At 30.7% G+C, this 23,456-nt stretch overlaps 5 protein-coding genes and 1 pseudogene across 5 annotated transcripts; 5 read left to right on the plus strand and 1 right to left on the minus strand.

The window, feature by feature from the left end:
• Positions 1 to 240: 240 nt before the first annotated feature.
• LOC124928934 (SKP1-like protein 7) lies at positions 241 to 1,039 on the plus strand. Its single transcript, XM_047469188.1, has 2 exons — positions 241 to 708; positions 1,013 to 1,039. The coding sequence occupies exons 1-2, from the start codon at positions 241 to 243 to the stop codon at positions 1,037 to 1,039; spliced, it is 495 nt and encodes a 164-aa protein (XP_047325144.1).
• On the plus strand, positions 1,008 to 5,618 carry LOC124928872 (annotated as a pseudogene).
• Positions 4,577 to 5,431, minus strand: LOC124928871 (endonuclease 2). The gene has a single exon (XM_047469120.1). The coding sequence runs from the start codon at positions 5,429 to 5,431 to the stop codon at positions 4,577 to 4,579; it is 855 nt and encodes a 284-aa protein (XP_047325076.1).
• Positions 5,619 to 10,663: 5,045 nt separating the features above from the next.
• On the plus strand, positions 10,664 to 12,517 carry LOC124928870 (protein BASIC PENTACYSTEINE6-like). The gene is made up of 3 exons (XM_047469119.1): positions 10,664 to 10,959; positions 11,299 to 11,448; positions 11,531 to 12,517. Exons 2-3 carry the CDS (start codon positions 11,395 to 11,397, stop codon positions 12,359 to 12,361), a joined length of 885 nt encoding a protein of 294 aa, XP_047325075.1. The 5' UTR covers positions 10,664 to 10,959; positions 11,299 to 11,394; the 3' UTR covers positions 12,362 to 12,517.
• Positions 12,518 to 15,373: 2,856 nt separating this feature from the next.
• LOC124928935 (bZIP transcription factor 29-like) lies at positions 15,374 to 16,372 on the plus strand. The gene is made up of 2 exons (XM_047469189.1): positions 15,374 to 15,618; positions 15,831 to 16,372. Exon 2 carries the CDS (start codon positions 15,839 to 15,841, stop codon positions 16,370 to 16,372), a length of 534 nt encoding a protein of 177 aa, XP_047325145.1. The 5' UTR covers positions 15,374 to 15,618; positions 15,831 to 15,838.
• A 2,768-nt stretch (positions 16,373 to 19,140) lies between these two features.
• On the plus strand, positions 19,141 to 23,208 carry LOC124931687 (protein RCC2 homolog). Its single transcript, XM_047472211.1, has 16 exons — positions 19,141 to 19,549; positions 19,624 to 19,685; positions 19,767 to 19,834; positions 19,934 to 20,055; positions 20,179 to 20,284; positions 20,405 to 20,456; positions 20,869 to 20,986; positions 21,077 to 21,107; positions 21,226 to 21,249; positions 21,356 to 21,480; positions 21,585 to 21,666; positions 21,812 to 21,934; positions 22,025 to 22,078; positions 22,157 to 22,226; positions 22,306 to 22,342; positions 22,683 to 23,208. The coding sequence occupies exons 1-16, from the start codon at positions 19,354 to 19,356 to the stop codon at positions 23,024 to 23,026; spliced, it is 1,614 nt and encodes a 537-aa protein (XP_047328167.1). The 5' UTR covers positions 19,141 to 19,353; the 3' UTR covers positions 23,027 to 23,208.
• The last annotated feature ends 248 nt before the right edge of the window (positions 23,209 to 23,456 follow it).

Here is a 23,456-nt window from a genome sequence, read left to right on the forward strand (position 1 = left end):
TGAGTTTCGATACAAAGCATGAAAAACATAAGTGGTTGAGAAACAAAATCTAATGAACGATAAAACAAGTTTTACTCAATAATGATATAGGTTATAAGTTAAAATAATAATAATAATAAAATAGTTTGTTTATTCAGTTATTTGAAACTATAGTGTAGAGTTATTTAGATAAAAACAAGGCCCAAGTATATATGCAAGTGGCGGCCCATTGCGTTAAATCAAAGAAGATCAAGATTGAAGATGGCCTCCGATTCTACTTCTTCGCCGGAGTTTGAAAGATCAAGAATGAGGATAGTCTCCGATTCTACTTCTTCGCCGGAGTTTGAAAATTCAAAAGTGGTAGTGGTAAGGAGCTCCGACGGTGTTCAGTTTAGTATTTTAGAGCGCGTGATTTTAATGATGAACAGTCTAAAGCATGTCGTGCAACACCCTGCATTTGCGCCGGCGGCGGGAGAAGTGATTCCTCTTGAAAACGTTGATCAGAAGAACCTCATTTTGGTGCTCAAGTACTGCGATCATCATTCCCGTCCCCATAACCCCATTTCTCGCAAGAAATTGAAAACTTCCGATCCCCTGGCCTTGAGGAATGCGGAGATGGAGAGCATCAAGTTGAAGCAGGACAAATTGAAGAAATTCGATTATGAATTCTTCAACAACATTACACCGTATCACCTTTTTCCTCTACTATGTGCCGCAAATGATCTGCAGGTGCCTGGACTATCACATTTGTGTGAAACCCACATCCGAAATTATATTATCAAAAACGTACATCAACCCTCTTCTTCTTCTTCTTCAACTTCTGTTCCTTAATTCTTCATTTTCACTGTAGTTTGATTTCTTTCAGTTCTTGATAGTATAATAAAATTCTTTCTTTTTACATTAATGGGTCTTCTTTCTTTCCTTGTTAATACTAAAATCATGTCTGAGGCCCTGAGCCATCACATGCTGAGAAGAGAAAGCTAACCCGTGAACCTCTCTACTGGATTTCTTTTTGGATTCTTCTCTTTGTCAGATCACTGTTAATCCTCCCAGTTTATAAAATAAAACATGGATTAGATTGAGGTGAATAGGTCCAATTCCTTAAATCAGACAGACTACATTAGTTTATTAATACAATTTGAAACTCACATCTTTCGGAGCTTTGGCTGAAGTGGACATTTCTTGAGAAGGTAACTTAACTTACATTCCAAGATATATAGTAATTGGCTGAAAGAGTTTTAAAATTGGGAGCAAAGTTATTTGTTATCCTTAAGGAAAGAAAAAAATGTAAGGATGCTTTTAAAAAACCCAAAAGCCATAGCTTTTTTCATAACCATTGTTGTTCTTTCTAGCAAATTTGGATCAAAATCAGCATCTTCAGGAACCAGCTTTAACAATTTCGTTGAACCACCGATGGGGAATATTGATCATGATGTTCAGTTGAACATAAATGATAACATAGTAAGATGTTTTGTCTTTAATTTCTTTTCAATATACCATGCATTTAGTATATATACCAGTGACTGGAAATTTCAAAAATTGCAGGTGATAGTTGATAATGGAATTCTCCAACTGACTTTATCGAACCCAGGTGGAACTGTTATTGCTATTCAGTATAATGGAATTGAAAACTTGCTTGAAACTAACAATCCTGAACTAAATGGAGGGTATGACATCGTTTATCTTTTTCTTAGATATCTGTTCATCAGCTTCAAGCCTTCAATGAAAATCATTTTTATTTTTTTTTGCAGGTTCTGGGATCTTAATTGGTCTGTACCAGGGAATTCTGGGACAAAAGGAAAATTTGATGTGTATAAATCTCTTACCACTCTCTCCTTTCTATCCATTACTAAATAGAAACAGTAGGTAAAACAATCGTAGGAAAATGTTTGTTTTAGTTAAATACAGTTGTTACTAACAATAATGAAGGTATTGACATTTGTAAATAGAAAAACAGAGGTTTATATTGATTAAAGACTAGTTTGATTTGTATGTTGAATGAAGCTTTAAGCGACTGTTTAAATTACCGTCGCTAAATATTGTAATGAGGCAGGCTTGATGGAACAGCTGTAAAAGTTATAATGGGAAACAAAGATCAAGTAGAGCTCTCATTCACAAGAACATGGGACAGTTCTTCCTTTCTGGAGGGCCTACACGTTCCCTTAAACATAGACAAAAGGTTTGAATTTTTTTTTTAATTTCTTCAATAGTGGAGATTTTTTATAACCTTTTATTCGCAGATTCATTATGCTGCGTGGCTCCTCGGGGTTCTATTCTTACGCTATTTACGAGCATCTTAACGGAATGCCTGCTTTCTATCTATACGAGACTCGCATTGCTTTTATGCTCAAAGTTGACAAGTAATCAATTCATAATATCTTAAAGAAAAACAAATCAACAACATTAATTAATTAATAATAATATTACATGTCTTTTTCAGGTTTCACTACATGGCAATTTCAGATGATAGACAAAGATTCATGCCTTTGCCTGAAGATCGGTTACCTGGAAGAGGCGAACAACTTGCATATCCAGAAGCAGTTCTTCTAGTAAATCCAATAGAACAAGAATTTAAAGGAGAGGTTGTTCCTAAACCTGACCAAGAAATATTTTTTGTTATAACTTTAATAATTAATTAATGTTCATTGATATCAGGTGGATGATAAGTACCAATACTCTTCTGAGAATAAGGAGAATGGTGTTCATGGGTGGATATCTTTTGACAATGATTCATGTTCATCATCTTCTGTTGGGTTCTGGCAAATATCACCAAGTAATGAGTACAGAACAGCGGGGCCTTTGAAACAGGATCTTACTTCCCATGTTAATCCCACCACACTTTCTGTACGTTGTTGACATGAAAACCTTAAAATTGATGTTTTGGTCTTTCAATATCCACAACTTAAATTTGTTATCCAGATGTTTGTGAGTACTCATTACGGTGGTGAGGATGTGGTTCTAAAATTCGAATCAGATGAACCGTGGAAGAAAGTTTTTGGACCTGTTTTCATTTATCTCAATAGCGCAAGTGACAGAAATGATGCAATTAATTCTCTTTGGAACAATGCCAAAGAACAGGTTCTTACATGATTAATATAACTATAATAATGTTTATTTTCTTCCTCATTTTTGTTGTTATCGTCGTGAATCTTGTTCAGTTGAATAAACAAGTCGAGAGCTGGCCATACGAATTTCCTAATTCGGACGATTTCCCTCCTTCTGATCTAAGATCAACAGTTATTGGAAGATTGTTGGTTCAAGAAAAGTATACTAGTGGTGAAGAAATGATTATAACAGCAAAATGTGCTTACTTGGGACTAGCCTTGCCTGGAGAGACAGGATCATGGCAAGTGGAGAACAAGGTGATGATAGATTAATTTTTTTAACTTATAATAGCAGCAGCTTAATTTCTTTCTTTCCCTCAGGGTTACCAATTCTGGACTATAACAGATGAAGAAGGCTTTTTTACCATAGCCAACGTCCGTCCTGGCAATTACGACCTCTATGGTTGGGTTCCAGGATTTATAGGAGATTGCCATTGGGTTTCCAATTATACCATAACTTCAGGTGAATTGTTTGTTCTTTTCCAAAATGTTCCTAACTTCTAACAGTGGTTTTTGAGTAATCCAGGGGAGAAAATAGATGTAGGGGAGATCGTTTACGAGCCTCCAAGATATGGGCCAACATTGTGGGAAATTGGCTTACCCGATCGCTCTGCTGCTGAGTTCTTAATTCCTGATCCAAATCCCAAGTACATAAATAAACTCTTTGTTAATCACCCTGCTGACAGGTTTGTTTAGGTTTTTCTATTGATTGATGAAAAAGGAAAAGGGTATCACTGTCTTTTTTATTTTTGTGTATTGGTTGCAGGTTCAGACAGTATGGTTTGTGGGAAAGATACACAGACTGGTTTATACCGTTGGCGTTAGCCATTATAGTAAAGACTGGTTCTTTGCCCAAGTAAACAGGTCTTGTTCTTCTTGCCAATAAATACAATATAAGGAGACAAACAATAATACTAAAATAACAATTGGATTCTTGTTTTTATTTATTGTAGGAAGACAAGTGATGGAACATTAAAGGGGACAACATGGCAAATCAGATTCCAACTTGATATTATTAACATATCCCCAACAGGATTTCACAAACTAAGAATTGCTTTAGCATCCGCGACTCGTTCCGAATTAGAGGTGCTTAAGAGATTGTCTTGTCTTGCCTATCTATTTATTTCTTGTAATCATATTTTTTCCTATTCTTTTTCCGGGGAGAGAAGGTTCGGATTAACGATGAGAAAGAGAATCCTCCAAGTTTCTCGACAGGAGTGATAGGATCAGACAACGCGATTGCTCGTCATGGAATACACGGGTTGTACCATCTGTTTAGCATCGACATACCAAACGCGAAGTTGAGAGGAGGTGAAATGAACACCATATTTCTAACCCAACCTACAATGAAGATCCCTTTCAATGGGATAATGTATGACTACATTCGTATGGAGAGTCCACCACACTAGAATCATTATTAATTAAACTGATAATAAGTAGAGATTGAATTTTTTAATATATTTTTCAAAGATTACATTGAGTTTTCATGTTGATTAAGAGAATATGCGATTAAGAGCAGCAGCTAAACGAACTCCTCCCTGAGCTAGGCGGAGATAGACTGTTGGCAAACGGGAGAGGAAATAGTCATCTTCAAGAAGAGAGTCTTCGCTTACACCCTTGTATGCCCATGCACATGCCGCCTTAATACCTTCGCTTGCATATTTGTCTGGGCAAGTTGTCGTGCTTTTACCACTGCAAGTCTCCCATGAATCAACTTCGTCTGCCCAAACACCCGATATGTTTCTTTGGATGGCTTCAATCATATCATCTACATTCGAATCATAAAACCTGGTTTCCGCAGTTTCGATTATACTGGCATCCCAAACATGATGGAGCTCGGATTTCCTGGTGTACCAATGGACATCAATAGTGTTGCCTCCCCTGTCTGATGTAAAACCAACGTGCAATGGCTGATGAATATCACCCATATAATGAGACAGGAAGAGAAGTGCTTCCGTCAGATTATAGTTGGAATTGGTGTTGTAAGTTTGAAGCTGAGTGGTGTAGTTGTTAATGGCGCCAGCAACGCACCTGTCTACTTCTCCAGTCTCATGATCAATACAATCTCTCTTGTATTGATACGTACAAGCTTCATCAGGAGTGTCAATGTAATGAAGAGGAGATGACCAATGATAACGAAACTTCACTTTATCTGCCCATGAACATTCACTTCCAAGATCCCCTCCTGCAGATTCCGGTAGCAGCTCCTTCACTGCCGCCGCCGCCGCTTTATTCAATCTCCCCTGAGCAATCCTGCAAATTGTGAGATGCCCATCAATCCCCCACCCATGTACTGCTGGAGAAAGAAACAAAGAAATAATCACTACTGATAAAACCAATTTCTCCATTTTTACTCTATCTAATTGCTTCAATAATACTCTCTAATATATAAGGAATTGAAGAAGAAGAAGAGGCTGACCCAGACCGGGCCTGAAAAATGGAATCTCTCGTAAAAGTTAAGAAAATCAGAATAAAATATCCTACAGATTTTATTATATCCTGTCAATTTCCCATTTTATATTGTATATTGTTCTTGGTAATCAATTTAATTATCCTCAAAAAATCAAAATGAATAGATTATTGACAATGCTTGGTATTCAAATCGTACTATTATGCTAATAGTCCACATTCTTTTTTTCGTGTTCACACCAATGGTAAGAGTTTGATACCTAAATAAAATCAAGATAATATGATTAGGATAATTTTCTAAATTAAAAATTAATCATAATAAATAAAATAAAAAGTTAAATTTGTAAACACTAAAAGAAAGTGATCATATTATTTGTTGTCATTTGTAAATTGATCTTTTTATATTGGTTCTGCTTGATTTTTTTATTTATAAAATTGACATTACTGAAAAATAAATAAAATATCTCTATAACTAATATATATATATATATATATATATATATATATATATATATATATATATATATATATATATATATATATATATATATATATATATTAGTTATATGTGAACAAGGAAAAATATCTCTACACATATATGTTCCAATTATTTTTAATAGAAAGTGTAATTTAAATCAAAAGTTTTTGAATAATAAATCCAAATTATAAAATCTTCTGCATAATCATTCCTTTTGAAAGTTAAGTTATTGATCGCGTTGAATTTTTTTTTTTTTTTTTATAATTAATGTATACGTAGAAACATTGATATAGTTAATCGATCAATTTCAATAAAATAAATTAACTTATTAGTTGTACAAATTTATATCCTATAATTTGAACCAAGCACATTAATTTATTTATGAAATTAATAAAACTAAATTAAACAAGCAAATAATTTAGCACATAATTTTCAAATTGTATTATTATGCTAATAAACCACATTCTTTGTTTTTGTGATCACAGTTATATAATGTTGACCAACTCAGTCTTCACATTTAATAATGTGTACTCAATATATTGTATGTTGTTCTTGGTAAATAATTTATTGTATTAATTAATAATACTTCTCTTCAAATGGAATATATTATTAATAATATTTGGTCTTCAAATTTTATTACTAAATACTATTATGGCAATTATTATTTATTGACATTTCTTTTACATGTTTAACTTTTTATTATCATTATCAAAATCATAAGTTAAAGGAATAGAATTCGTATTAATAAATTTTGGTCTTAATAATAAAAATAAAACTATCCATGATCACTTTCATATTTTTGCAACTTAATTTTATTGGCTCAGATTTAAGAAAATGGTTCTTACAAGATAATAGTTTGTTTGATTTTGATTTTAATAGAATTTTTTTGTAATATTTCTGTTAAATTTAGAGTTTGTGAATCCAAATTATAAAATCTTCTACATAATCATATGTATTTATAGAAACAAAATAAATTAACTTATTAATTGTAAAATTTTATATCCTATAATTTAGCAAAGCACATTAATCTATTTATGAAATTAATAAAAAAAAATTAAAAACAAGCATTTTCAAATTGTATTCTTATGATATCTAGTATGTATCTCTTGCATTTGCACGAGTAATAATATAAAAAACGTGAAAAAAATATTACGGTAAAAATGTGATAGCATTTTTATTTTTATTTTTAATCGTTTTAAGTTTATGGACGGGTTAACCCATAATCTGACTCAAGTATCCATTTACTCTCACATTGCAGAACGATCTCTAAAACAATTGATATAGTTTAATTCCTCAATTCAATTAGTTTAACCTTTAGAGTCTACTTCTTTCTCATACTACGAATGAAAGAAAAAATGTAAAAACTATCATTAAAGTAGCCTAGGAAAGACTTACTATATCCATATGAATTATGTCCCCTATCTCAATAAATATGACGAAATTATTCCATTATTGTTCACTAATAATAGTGAAATCTATAGCGCAGAGTCAAAAGAGAATTATGACCGATTAAAAACTATTGATGAACCGCGTTCATCAAATTTGGTGTTGAATTATTCCATTTTTAATTTTATTTTTATCCGTTTTATGTTTATGGGCAGGTCAACCCACAATCCGACCCAAGTATCCATTTACTCTCACATCCAAATTAACCACAGCTCTCGATCCGGTAATTCGGACACTTTAAAAATTAAGCATTATATATATATATATATAAATAGATTAGTTAGTTAAAAATTTGAACTTATATTATTAAAATGTCCCGCGTTCATCAAATTTAGTATTAATTTAAAATATAAAGTGTTATTAGCCTAGTTGGATAAAGGGTTGTACTTGTTTTATTAAGTTGAAAGTTTAAACCATACCTATAGCATTTTTTATTTTATTTTTAACCGTTTTAAATTTATGGACGGGTCAACCCACAATCCGACCCAAATATTCATTTACTCTCACATATATATCCAAATTAACCACAGCTCTCGACCCGGCAATCCGGACATTTTAAAAATTAAACATCATTATATATTATATATATATATATATATTAGTTAATTAAAAAGTTGAACTTATATTATTAAAATATCTCGCGTTCATCAAATTTTGTGTTAGAATTTAAAATATAAAGTGTTATTAACCTAGTTGGTTAAAGGGTTATATTTGTTTTTGTTATGTTATAAGTTCGAACCATACCTATAGTATTTTTAATTTTATTTTATTTTTAACCGTTTTAAATTTATGGGTGGGTCAACCCACAATCCGACCCAAGTATCCATTTACTCTCACTTATATATTCAAATTAACCACAGCTCTCGATCCGACAATCCGAACACTTTAAAAATTAAGCATCATTATATATAGATAGATAATCCACCTTCTTTATTTCGTGTTCACAATTACTAACTTTGTCTTTATATTTAATTATGTGTACTTATGTCGGCCTCAAAAATTGAACTGCCTCAACTCTAGAGTAGAAAAACTTGAAAAAGAATTTAGTTGTCCTAATTTTATTTATTTTTTAAATATTTTTAGTAAGATTTGAACTTATAACTAAATAAAATATTTATTTACCATCATAAGTTACCATACTACACAACTTTATGTTAAAATAATTAATAAATTTAATTAAATAATCTAATGTTCATAGCTCATGACTTTGTTGTGTAATCAATAAATTGTATGTTGTTCCTTGTAATTAATTTATTGTATTAATTAATAATACTTTTGTTCAAATGTAATATATTATTAAAAATGCTTGGTATTCAAATTTTATTATCGCAATTTTTATTTGTTGACCAGTTTTTACATATTAAACCTTTTATTTTAGCTATCAAAATCATAAGTTAAAAGGAAGAGAATGCATACTAATAAATTTTGGTCTTACAAAAAAAAATCTATCCATGATCACTTTCATATTTTTGCAACTTAATTTTAATTGGTCAGATTTAAGAAAATGGTTGCTAAAATATTAAGGGCTTGTTTGATTTTGAGTTTTTTTATGGATTCTTTTTTAAAAAACTTGATAAAAGAAATTGAATTATTTAAAAAATATTTAAAATTAATAGAAATAAAATTCTTTTGATATTTAATTAATAAATAAAGTGAATTAATTGTTAGAAAGATAATAATATAATATAATATAATTTTCTTTAAAATTCATAAACAAATAACTAATTATTTAACTTATTTAACTCACTATAAGAGTGAATTATAATTTATATTTTATAATAATTGAATGTTATTTACAATTAAATCCGTAACTGAGATATCATATGTCACTACTTTGATTGTTTTAAGTTAAACTCAAAATATGATGCAACTTAATGGTAATTTTTCAATAAAAAATATTAATATAAATAAATAAATTAGTTCTATAATCACTAAAATAAAGTGATTATTAATATGTATAGAGCACAAAATGATGAAATCATTTTTTTAATATAACAAGTTAATATTATTTTACCATCATGTTTTTTATTTTTATTTAAGATATTTTAAATAAAAATCTATGAGGTAATTTGTAAATTGGTCAATTTATTGGTTCTGTTTGATTTTTTTTTCAATTTAAAATTAATATTACTGATAAATAAAAATATCTCTACAACTAATCTATATATATGTGAACAAGGGAAATATATCTACACATATATGGTTTGGCCACTATTTTTAATGGAAAAATCTTGTAATAAAGTTTTACATTAATCTTTTTGAACAATAAATCTAAATTATAGAAATCTTTTACATGATCATTTCTTTTGAAAGATAAAGTTAATAATCAAGTTTGATTTCTTATTTCTTTTTGAATAATTAATGTATATGTAGAAACACTCATATAGTCAATTAATTCAACTCAACGAAATAAATTAATTTATTAATTGTAAAATTTTATATCCTTAATTTGAGCCAAGCACATTAATCTATTTATGAAACAAATAATTTAATTTTAAAAAATAAAAAAACACTTAATTTAGCATCTGCACAAATTAACTTTGTTAATACATTAATAAAAATTTATAGTTTACTATATATTAATCTTTTAAAAGTAGTTTGAATGACACCACATTTGTGCCTATAATAATAAACGTCGCTGTTCAATTTTCAATAAATATATCTCAAATAAAAAAATATTAATTATTATTATGGGGTAATATTAATTTTCTAAATAAAATTTAATTACATATTAAAATTAATTAGAGTAAAAACACATGTAAAAACATATTTTAAATTAATTGTATTTTAAGAAAATGCAATCAAAAGGTAAATAAAAGTTAAATGATACACTCTAAAATTTTATTTAATTATATTTTTTTTCTTAAAAATCACTTATATATTTTAAAAATATTTTATTATAATTGATAAATTGTAAAAATATATATTTATACAAGAAAAAAAAAAAAAAGCCCAATCAAAATTTGAACAAAGACATTCAATTTTGACTATAACCATTGGATGCAAACTATCATCAATTGTTTTAATACTAATCTGGTTTTACTCATTCAGTAATTCTCTGTCTTTCGTTGTCCTAATCCTGATTTAATAGTAGAACAAACCGTTTAATCTACACTTGTGGTGACGTATTGCCAATCAATAAGTGATGAAAATGACTCTCTTTTTGGCCCGGATCTCAAGAAGTTTACAAGATGGACGGTCCAGGATTCTTTCTTCCTGATGGATGCAAAAGTCTGAGTGTTCTCTCTCTAGTCTTTTGACGGCTGACCCGCTTGCTTGAAAACGTTTTTTTGATAGAGTTGTATCCATAAAAAAGTATGGAAGAAGCTGATTATCGTGAAAGAGAAACCCAGTAGTAAAAATGGTGTGAAAGAAAAAAAAATTACGAGAAAAGGTGAGGGAGGGGGGAAAAGCAATTAAACTGAACAACAAAAGTGGGTTTACTTTCTTTGCCCCTTCCTCGCTATTCATCTTCCTGTCTCCACAGATTTCCGTCATCAATTTGGGGTTTTGATTCTCTCTCTCTCTCGTTCGGGCTCTACGGTAAGCTCCCGATCTCCTATCAAGTTCTGAAATTTAAGAATTATTTGTATGAAATTCTTCTCTTTTCATCAATCAGCTTCTTATAGCTTATAAGTTATACCTATTCTTAGTAATCCTGCTTTCTGCTTGTCGATTTTGCTATTTCCTTGCTTTCTGCGGCTGAGATCGTTTATGGGTATCTTGATTTTGTTCTGGAAATGGACTTCTTTTTTGGTTTTGTTAGCCCCTTTTGTCTAGTATAGCTTGTTTGATTGTGTTTTGCTGAAGGGAAATCAACAGCATTCATGTCTTTGAAGAATGTCAAGGGCAGATCTTGATATTTTGATGTGATGTTTATAGAGTTTTTGCTCTGGTTGAAGATGGGTTTGAAACCAGCTGTTTGATCGATCCAATTCCTGTCTATCCCATTATTTATCATCCCATCCAGTTTAGAAGATGGATGACAGTACACATAGAGAGAACGGAAGGCCTAAACAGCCGCCAAATCAGGTACCTATAATTAGAAGTTGTGTTTATACATATATAGAGAGTAAGTTAGTAACTGAGTTATCATTATTATTGTTGATTTCAGTGGATGGTGCATCATCAGCCATCAATGAAGCAAATAATGGCAATTATGGCTGAAAGAGATGCAGCCGTTCAAGAAAGAAACATGGCCATATCTGAGAAAAAACAGGCACTTGCAGAACGCGACATGGCTATAATGCAACGCGATTCAGCAATAACAGAACGCAACAACGCGATCATGGAACGCGACAATGCAATCGCAGCTCTTCAGTACAGAGAAAGCGGAGGGAGTGGAAACATTTCTCATTTATGCCCACCTGTAGTAAAACACATGCACCATCCTCATCAGGATTCTTCCAATTCAACTGCATATGTGTGTTCTTCTTCTTCCAAGGACCTCCATATTGATGAGGTGCAGCCTGCCAAACCTAAACGCGGTAATAAACGAACTAAGGAGGCTAAAACAACAACGACCAATAAGAAACCTTCAAAATCATCTAGAAAGGTGAAGAGGGAAGGAGAAGATTTGAACAAGATGATAACTAAGCCAAAACCGAACTGGAAGGATCAGAATCTGGGGCTGAACCAGATTGCTTATGATGAAACAACGATGCCTGTCCCAGTTTGTTCTTGCACAGGTGTTCTAAGGCCATGCTACAAATGGGGTAATGGAGGTTGGCAATCTTCGTGTTGTACAATGACATTGTCTATGTATCCACTTCCAGCTGTTCCGAATAAGCGTCATGCTCGGGTTGGAGGGAGGAAGATGAGTGGAAGTGCGTATACAAAGCTATTGAGTCGCCTGGCAGGTGAAGGATTTGATCTAGCAAATACGGTTGATTTGAAGGAACATTGGGCCAAACATGGGACAAATCGTTACATTACCATCAAGTAGACTCAATCAAAACAAAGGTATTTTCTTTCAACCTGTTGGACGAAGAAAAAAAAATGATTTCTTCTTTGCAGAAATGGAATAAACCGAAATCATTAAAAGTAGTGTAATTTTGCCTTATTTATCCTTCCAAATTTATTGACATTGTAGTTTTCATTAGATCTAGTAGTGTAACTTCTGTTATTGTGTTTGTTAGAAATATTATTAGTATTATTGTATGTTTCAATTGATCTAGGAATGAATGATTGATTGTCTTTAAACTTTGTACTAGATTAACTCAAATTAGCTTATGATCAGGTAAAAAAATATGAAGCAATATATTATCATTTAGGTTGTATATAATTTGTTGCAATAATTTGTAAAAAAATGTTTTATCTCATTTATTAAATATATGACTGTTCTTAAAAAATGGTGAAAAATCTTTCAAAATAATTCATTTATTATTTTTTAACTTTTGTATTAAAATTGGGCTTATCACACCAAATTATTAACTCACTTTAACATTTAAAATAAATGTCATAATATTGAAGATAATTTTATTCATGTCTCACATTTTTTTAATTTTCGGAATTCTAGTTGCACTTAGCCATGTATTGTGTGAGATTTGTCATTTTTTAATAGTTTTGCACGACACACGACCAAAGTATGTTTGATTTATATAGATAAAATATTTAAAAAATGAAAGTTAAATTAAAAATGTTATTTTTTTAAACCTTAATTATAATTTTGAAATTTATTAAGAAAACAAAAAGTTTAAACTATTTTTTTTCTTATTTTACAAAAGGCCATAGCCTTGTGGATTGATAGTAGGTGTCAAAGTTTATAAATGTGAATATATATATTAATTTGGAATTAATGTCAAGAAGCTAATAATTTGCACTTCTAGTAAATGATTCTAAATGTTCTCAATATATATTAAAAATTTCAAACAATAACTAGTCAAGATCTTAGTACGTGCCAAACAATTGTAAATTTCTTGAAACTTCAGCCTTTGAACCAGAATTTTACTAGTATCTTGGAGGATATCCTTTTGAATTACAATTACCTATTTTGAGTTCTTTTCATCTTAACCTGAAACAGAGACGTGTTGATTGATTATTTTGTTTTGGAGCCTGAGATTGAAAATTTAATATTTAATATGATTTTTCAGCTTTGTAGTCAATCATTTGGCTCTCATATTTTCTCCCCATGTTTCATAAATAGGTATTTAGATTTCAATTATTTACATCTACTAGTTAGGCTTTTTTTTAGATATGTGTAAAACAAATTTTGTAATAAATGTTGTTTTAATAAATAAATAAAAGTGATTTTATTATTTTCTTAAAAATATTCAAAAAACATTTCATTTTTTTTACTTATTGTTAGACATTTTATACATGTAGTGTAAGGTCTATTAGTTATTAGATGATAAATATTAATAAAAATAAATGCTCAAAAAACTATTCTAATGTGAGATTTAAAAATTATTAAAATGTTTTTGATATTATTATGTGTGATTATGATATTTCTAAGACTATAGAAATGAGTTTTCCTTAAAATGGTTAAATAGCTCAAAAAGATTCTTGAATATCTAATATTTAGTTTATTAGTATTATTTATTATATATTTGAACTTATGGATGGTAATTATTTGTTAATTGTTTAACTCAAGTTAAATATTATGATACACGCTGAATAACTTGTGTCGTGGCGAGTGTGTAGTGTCCAACCAGTTAGAAGCTTTATCGATATCTCATAACACAATTACAATTGATCTTTTGTTTGTTAATGTTATTTATATTTTATATAAATTCTCTAAGTCTTTATTCTTAAATTTAGAGAAAATTCAAATTCAAAATTAAGATTAAATTTACTTTTAAATTGTGATATCAATTATATCAATTTTTTTAGGTCTTAAATGATGAAAAATTATTTAAATATACATTTTTAACAAGAATTAATAACATAATTATTGTAACGAAAAAATGCATTTCATTTAATTCACGAAAATATTTACGCAATAACTTAAATAACCACGTATTTTGATTAAATTGAGAATTAAATACGAGATTTCACTAGTAAATAATTTATGGTATTGAGTTATACATGTTAGATTTTTAAAATTTAATAAAAAAATGTTTTTTTATAATATTATTATTATTATAAATGAGGCATTTTAAATATGTTTCATAGTTGAAGGGTATATCTAATTGTTTATTGATTTTGAAATAAATAAAGAGTATATATATATAAAAAAAATAATAGTTTAAAGGTGTAATCAAAATTTGTGAATAGTTTGAGGATTTGTGATTTCTTCTTAAATTTACTTTATGTTTAACATGTCTTCATGATTCAGATGGAATTAGTCTAACATAAAATATAAGAAAAAAATATGATTATTTTTTAAAATATTATTATCTTTTGGGGTTGGTGGACTTTTAGGTATTATTTATCAAATTATTATATAAAAATAAATATAAATGTTTTTTTTTGCTTGTTTGTTAAAATTTAGAAAAATTATAAAAATCTATTTTAAGAGTAATTTAATAAATTAAGTTCTCAATTCTAAATAAAATTAACCATTTAAAATTCAATCCATACTCTCAAATTTGTTTAATGTTCTAGTAAAAAAATAAAATCTAAATTTGTTTAAACAATTAAATGAATTTTATAAATATATTAAATAATTGATTGGTGGAATTGTAGATAATTTTAAACTAAGGATTCTAAGCGCGTTTCAGACATTGGTGAGTTGGCATAACCTGTTTCTTCTATTTTAACCCTTGAACTTTGTTATGGTATAAGTTTCAATCATTCAAATTTAGACTTCCAAAATTTATAGATATTTATATAACTTTGAGATATAAATTTTTATATCTTTTATAAGTTGATAAATTCAGTTATTATTAGAGATCGAAAATAGGCTTGTCAATTTCTTAAATACCATTGAATTTCTTACTTAAAAATAACTTTGAGTCGTAATTTGAATATCTTATTTAAATATAAGCGTCAAAATAATAGTTTGCGAAGGTTCTTGAAATCCTTCTTGTTAATTCCCCCGCCGTCTCTCTCAACAGCTTTTGTCGGAAAGCAGGCCTTGCCGGAGGCCGGTACTAAGATAGAAAACGAATTTGATAATCATTTTGGAAATTCACGCAACGGTCTTGTCTTCTTCCAGCGACATTTTTCTTAAACATACAGAGTAATCATCGCCTACATTTCGCGGGAAAGAGAACTTCTCCTTCTGTTCCTCTTCGTCAGTTCATAATACCATAGATTCAAGTACGTTTTTCATGTAGAAAATGTGTTTACTGATCATGATTGATGAAAACCCAGATTAATCTATATGCCAATTCATATTAATCTGTAATCCCTAATTGTAAGCATGTACTTTAGCTGCTCCTATCATGAATTCCGTTTTGTTTCTTCTTCTTTTCTTCTTTTTTTCGTTCTGTACATCAACCGGTATTGATTACAAATGAGGGTTTTCGCAGATTCGTCCATGGATGCTATTCAAGCTCGTAAAGGACACAGGCGTTCTATCAGCGATATCCCATTAGGATTCTCTGCTATGATTCAATCCTCACCGCAGTTGATGCCCATAAGTGGTCAATCCACTTGGAACAAATTTGTACCTGCAGAAAATTGTTTATTTGGATCTGTCAAGCAAGATTTAGATAGAAAATTCTCAGATGAAGTTCTCAGTTCGAGCATGAATTTAGACAATGTTGTTACATTGGCATCTTCTGATAGTGACATTGATAACACGTATGGTTATGCTTTCAATTCTTCAAGTGGAAGAAGAGAAGGGGTGAAAAGGAACGCTGAAGGGACAATGAAACATTCTAGAAGTGTTTCCATGGATAGTTTCTTAGAAAACTTCAACTCCAAAGATGAAGATAATTCAACTAAGTTTAGTTTGGAGTTTGGAAACGGTGAATTCAGTGGAGCTGATCTGAAAAAGATTATAGCAGACAACAAGCTCGCTGAAATTGCTGTAATTGATCCAAAACGTGCTAAAAGGTGCACTAACTAACTAACTAATACACTGTGAATCAGTGATTTTCCTCATTAATGATTTGAAATATCTTTCTTTCTCGCAGGATATTGGCGAATCGCCAATCAGCTGCACGGTCTAAGGAGCGAAGAACACTTTACATATCTGAATTGGAGTATAAAGTGCAGTCTCTGCAAACAGAAACTGCCACATTGTCTACACAGCTTACAAATTTACATGTATTATTGAAGAGCTTGTATTGATCATCATTTCATTATGCTTCTCTTGAAGATGAACTTAACTCGAATGATTGTTTGCAGAAGGAATCGAGCGAACTTAATAGTCTAAACAGAGAGTTAAAACTTCGACTTCAAGCCATGCAGCAGCGAACACAGCTAAGCTATGGTATAATTTACTTCTTGGCCACTTTAAAATGATCCAATATTAACCTAATAATGTTGTTTGACAGCTTTCCATGAAGCCTTAAGTGCAGAAGTTCAGAGATTAAAGATCGCGGCTGAAGAATTGAGGGACAAAGTTGTCGTGCCTTCGCTAGGCAATCCACAACAAAATAATATTATAAGTCTTCAGGTGTTTCCAATGCATTAGATACTTGGGTTTTTATATACAGAAACAACAAAAAAGAGTGTTCTTATTCTGCTCAATTGATCATTGGGATTACATTTTATTTAAAGGTCCTTGTGTTGCTCTAAAATAATCATCTGAAATTAATCTAAAGAATACAATTTCCATTTTTTATTTTACTTAATTATTGACTCTATCATCCTCTTGTCATTGTATTCCTTTGCTTGCTCACATTTTGGGCATATTTATTCTACTTTGGACTTTGAGATATTGTAACACAACTAATCATATGTTATTGATAATACATTCTAAAATGTGTTAATTCATTGGTTACATCATATATTCAACATTTGATATAGACTATTAGACATGGTTTGTATTTATTACACACAATAAAGGTGTAAAATATTTTGATTTTCACTTGAAAAAATTACTTTAAATTGAAGTGAAATAATCACTATTAAAAATTGTTCTCTTTTTACACTAAGAAAAATCAAATATAAGCCAAAAAAATGTTATAGGATAAAAGGTACCATAATTATTTAAATAATATATTTTTACTTTATAATTTTAATAATATAAATATAATTAACACTAAGGTAGTTTAGTAGTAAGAGTCGGTCACGAGTTCGATTTCATATGAAAATGTTTTGAGTTGACGCAGGCATAGTCACGGGTTCAATTTTATAAGAGAATGTTTTGAGTGGAAACAGGCATTACAGTATAGTGTTATGGGTTCTTCTTAATTATAAAAAATATATATAAATATAATTCCATGCAATCTAATGATTTTTTTAATATTTAATCTTGTATTAAACGATAGTATCTATTGAAACTCCATAAATGAGTTGAAAAATAATTGAAAAATAATTTAGTAGAGAAAGTGGACAAAAATGTCTTCATAACTTCTGAAGAAGAAAATTACATTATGGCTCCGGTTCTTCTACTCCTCCATATTCTCTACCAACTCTCTAATTAAATGACACATTATGATGATTGGCTACAAATTATTATTATTATTTATTAAAATTAATTATATTGGTTAAGAAAGTTTATAAATTTTTTATTTGTACTCAATCAAAATATTTATTAAATTTTACCTTCAAATATATATATATTTTTTATCTACTATACTCAAAATATTTGATATCAAATGAAAACAAAACTACTCCTTTCTTATTCTTAATTAGTGATAAAAATAAAATAAAATATATCCTACAAGTGAATGTGATTATTGATTAATACTAACGATTTTCAAACATGGCAATATAAATAAGAGAGAAATAATATTAGAGCCTGTTTCAACATGTTTTAGTATTTATTTAAATAATTTAAGTTTATTTAAAAAATGAATGAGTAGTTAATTTTGAAAAGATTAATATTTTTTTAATAAATAAATTTAAAATGTATTAATATATAATATTAAAATATATATTTTAAATAAAATAAAAATATTTAATATTTTAATTAATGAATTAAATAGTATAATTATATGTATAAAATGATTTTAATTAAGGCTGAATTTAAAAAAACTAATTAGACCTAATAATAATATAAATAATAATAATAATAGTAATAGGATGAGAACATTAGTGATGGATAAATAACGGTATTTAATTGTAATAAAATATTATATATTTTAATTTAATATAATGAAAAGTTGAGATAGATGATTTGAAGCAACACATTGCTATTACTCATTTTCAAGCAAATGCTTTTATTGAAATTAAAGATGTTTGGATCCATTTTAATATATAGTGAGAATATTTCTATTAATCTATTTTTTTTTCACTAAAAAAACACCAAATACTGGCCAATTTTTTTTGGTCTCAATCTCATTCCTTTTTAGATGCTCTAAAATAGATAAAAAATAGTTCTAAGATCGACCTATTTCTTCATTTCAAAATGAATTATTGGTACCCATCCATTTTGGTTTATTTTATGATAATTTTTTTTTAAAGAAAAGTAGAAACAATTCAAAAAACAGTGTGAATGGGAATCTCGTAGAATCAAAAGTTTTAGCAGTCTCCAAACGTTAAAGAACGAAAATCTTATTGACAATGACTAAATAAATAAATAAAAAAATAAAAAAATAAAAAAAACTTTAAATAGAAAAGACCTGCTTGTGAATAATATTATCCATAATCGTACAAGAATAAAAAGATTTATTGGAAAAAACAATGGCGCTTGAAACAAAATCTTTTCAACTATCTATCTTCGGTTTCCTTAAAATTCTGCCTAATTAATAATAATAATAAGAGTCCCGTTCTCTCCAATACCCCCAAATCCCTTTTCCCCTTCAATATATACCCACCACTGTATTGCAGCAACCACAGTAGGGTTTCCTTAGTTTCTCTTCGATCTATAGCCTTGCCGCCGATTTGCTTACATAGCCGTTATTTTTCAAACGTATTTAGTCGTCCGCTGACCTGTCAATGTCTGCATCGGAGGCGGGAGGGACTAAGGATGACCAGACGGAGGAGGTAAAAGGTGGGGAGCTTTTGTTCTGTGGTTCGACCAACTGGGATACCGCTGGTCGCAAGAAAACTGGGCAGGAAGGCAACTTGCCTGCTCCGACTAGGCTCCGGCCACTCGTCGGCGTTAGTATTCGTCAGGTCGTCTCTGGCTGTGGTAAGTCTACCCATTCTTTAAGTTACTTTCTTTTTATCTTGAGCAATGTGGTTATTTTTTTCATGTTCATGTAGCTTCTTGTCATTGTGTGGCAATGGATGTTGATGGTAGATGCTTTACCTGGGGAAGAAACGAGGCAAGTTATCATATACCAGTTTTAATATTTTGTCTGCTTGCTGCCTCATTTACTAACTTATGAAGCATTTGTGTGTTGCAGAAGGGGCAACTCGGTCATGGAGATACCATCCAACGCGACAGACCCACCATTGTTTCAGAATTATCAAAGTATGATCTTGATAATAACAGAACTATGTTGGATGTTATCTGATATTAGGTGTTTCTTCGTTTTCCTTACTAATTTACTCTCATATTTTGTACCTGTAGGCATAAAATAGTTGGAGCAGCTGCAGGGAGGAGCCACACTTTGGTAGTAACCAATGAAGGGCTAACATTAGCCTTTGGTTGGAACAAACATGGGCAGCTTGGTTCAGGTTCTGCAAAGAACGGTAAGTGCTGCATTTGTGTCTGGGGTCTGCCCAACTGAGATTTAGTTCACAATTGCTTTGTCTGTTTAATTTATCTTCTTTATTAAGTGTTTTTGACATTGTTCATATATTTTTTCATTTCAGAAATCGAATCATCTCCTGTCCGTTGTCCTGTTTCTGAAGTAAAAAGTATTGCTTGTGGAGCTGATTTCACTGTATGGTTGACTTCTACTGAAGGATCTTCTATAATGTATGGGTTTGCCTTCTGTTGTATCTATTTTACTTTTGTGGCTTCACCTTCTAGTCTTCTTTAGATATGATTTTGTTCTGCTTCTGTTTATATATATAGCCTTTGTTTTTTATTTTCCAGGACTTGTGGTCTTCCACAGTATGGCCAACTTGGTCATGGAACAGACAATGAGGTATGTCAGATTATAAAAGATGTGAAGTTAGTGATTTTCTTTGCTGCATCACAATCTTAACATGTAGTCTCTGTATTGAACATTGACTCTGAAAATACTTAAGATATGTTAAGTAAACAACTCGAGCATTATTTTCGTCAGTTTTATTTTATGATGGGATCACATTTATTATATGAACTGGCTTACACAACTTCAGAATACAAGTTGGTGGTTTCTAAAATGGATCAAGATACAAAAGATAAGGATAATAAAATAGGGCCACTTCCATCTTGTCTGTGTCCTATGATATGATGTGTTCAACTTCAAGAAATGAAATTGAATATGCTTCATGATGATATATATGACTGTAGATACAAATCTAGATCTAACTATGTTATTTACTGAGCTTGCAATATTTTCTTTGGCCTTGCAGTACAATACCAAAGATAGCTCTGTGAGGCTGGCTTATGAAGCTCAGCCACGTCCTAAAGCTATAGCTTCTTTTTCAGGAGAAACTATAGTTAAAGTTGCTTGTGGAAATAACCATACAGGTTTTGTTTGTCTTCCTCTTCCCCACTATTCCATCCTTTTCTGCAATTTACTAACACTCTGTTTTCTTCTTTCTCTTATTTGGCCTCCAGTTGCTGTGGATAAAAATGGATATGTTTACACGTAAGTCCTTAAAAGTGACTTATTTTTGTCTATAACAGTTATATATGTTATTTCCTTCTAGTGTTTTCTTTGTTATATAAAAAATGTGAGTGATTGGTCCTTATGTGTGTATCTTTAGGTGGGGCTTTGGTGGTTATGGAAGGTAAGTAAAAACTGCTTAACCTTGGTTTCATACCAGTTATTGAACTTTTGAGGCTTTTGATCTGCCTTCGATATTATTATTGACCATTGTTAAATTTTGAGTTTAGGCTTGGGCATAGAGAACAGAAAGATGAGTGGGCTCCTCGCCGAATTGACATTTTCACTAAGCAAAATGTTTTACCTCCTAATGCTGTGGTTTCAGCTGGCTCAGTTAACTCTTCATGTACTGCTGGTATGTGAAGAGGATTCTTTTATTGATCTTATAAACTGTGATTGAAGTGGCTTTCTTTTTTCCTCTTACTCATCATGATTATTCCTTGTTTTGAATTTGTTCAGGTGGTGGACAATTGTATATGTGGGGAAAAATAAAAAGCACCGGAGATGATTGGATGTACCCTAAACCTCTTCTGGATTTAAGGTTGGATTTCCAAATGATGTCACTAGTGTACTAAGTTCAGTGACATTATGTAATTTATAAATGTATATTCTGGTTTCCCTCATTATTTATGTTGAAAATTTGACCTGATTGTTGGAATATGATTGTTATCTTTATCTTCATGTAGTGGTTGGAATATCCGTTGCATGAATTCAGGCTATATGCACCATTTTGTTGGTGCAGATAACTCATGTATAAGTTGGGGTCATGCTCAGTCTGGTGAACTAGGCTATGGACCCAACGCCCAGAAGTGAGTAAATCTCCCATTTGCCCATATTATCGATTTCACTTTTTTCTTGTCCGTCTATTCACGTTGTGTGGGTTGTATATGCTTGTATAGATCTTCAGCGGTTCCCAAAAAAGTTGACCTTCTTGAAGGCATGCATGTCATCAGGTTTTTAGTTTTTTAATATTTTGTTGTTGAGTCTACCTTCGAAGGCTGCTTTATCTGAATATAGTATTTTCTACACAGCACTGCATGTGGACTTGCTCATTCTATGGTGGTAGTTGATCCTTCCAATGTCAAGGACAGACTTGATCAAGTAAGTGTTTCTGGATTCACTCGTCACTGACCTGTGTTTTTTTAAGCTTGCTAATTTTATGCATTTCACTTTGTGACAGCTTGAAGTCTATGATGGGAAAGCTGCCGCGGTCGAAGGTATCATATCAGTGTTTTTTTATGTTGGTTGAAGTTCAAAATACTCCACACTTGTTACTGTTCCCAAAAATCACAATGATTGGATAACAAATTACACTATAATTTGGATCATAATCTAGAGAATGATTTGTAAACTTCAGACAAAATCATGCTGTAATCTGATTATACCAAATGAAAAAATAACTTTTAATTTTACAATGCGATTGCAATAAATTACTAGTTTCCAAATAGGTTGGATAGGTTCACATTGATGCTTTCATGTGTTTGGTGGTGAAATTCATTAGAAATGCCTAAAAACTGCAGAAGATACTGATTTTTGTATTATTATACTTTATTTCAGAGAAAGAACCAAAAGGTAAAAGTCCTGCTCCCAAAAAGGCTCCTGCTAAAAAAACTGAAAGCTCAAAGAAGAGGAAAGCTTCAAAAGAATCATCTGATTCTGAAGAAGAAGAGGAGGAGGATGATGATGATGATATTGAGGCTGAGAGCGATGACAGTGAGGAGCAAGCAAATGGGCGGTCATCAACAAAGAAGAAACAAAGAGGAGGAAAGGCCGGGAGGGGAAATGCTGCTGCTAGTAAAGGAAAAACGGCGAAAGGAGGAGGCAGGGCAAAAAAGGCAGAGAATTCACCGCCAGCAGCTAAAGGGAATACAGGTAGGAGAGGAAGGCCAAAGAAGCAATAATGATATGCCTGGAATTGTTTTCATCATGACTTCATTTATTATCACCTCATTTGTTGGAGATAATTGTAACTCGATATTGCGGGAAAACTGTCTGAAACCCTTTAATCAAATGTTTAATTCAAGAGCTTAGAGACTAAAGAGAGAGCAGCAAGCAACAAGGTTTGTTTCTAGACTTTTAATTTTCAAGATTAAATGAGTATTCTTTCTATGGCCCCTTTTGAAAGGCATGAATTTTAGACCTGTGGCTCACTACTTGCATGTTTTTGCTTAATTTATTTACCTTTTTATGAGTTAGAATTGAGGTTAATTTGATGAGTGAAATAGAATTTTTTTATAGAAATGGTAATGGAATTGGACATGTATTGTTTTATGTCAGAAATTGTGAGTTGTGAAGAAAAAGAAAGTTTTGACTTTTTGTCTCCTACTTAGT

The sequence above is a fragment of the Impatiens glandulifera genome, chromosome 3 (assembly GCF_907164915.1).
Source record: "Impatiens glandulifera chromosome 3, dImpGla2.1, whole genome shotgun sequence".
NCBI lineage: Eukaryota > Viridiplantae > Streptophyta > Magnoliopsida > Ericales > Balsaminaceae > Impatiens > Impatiens glandulifera.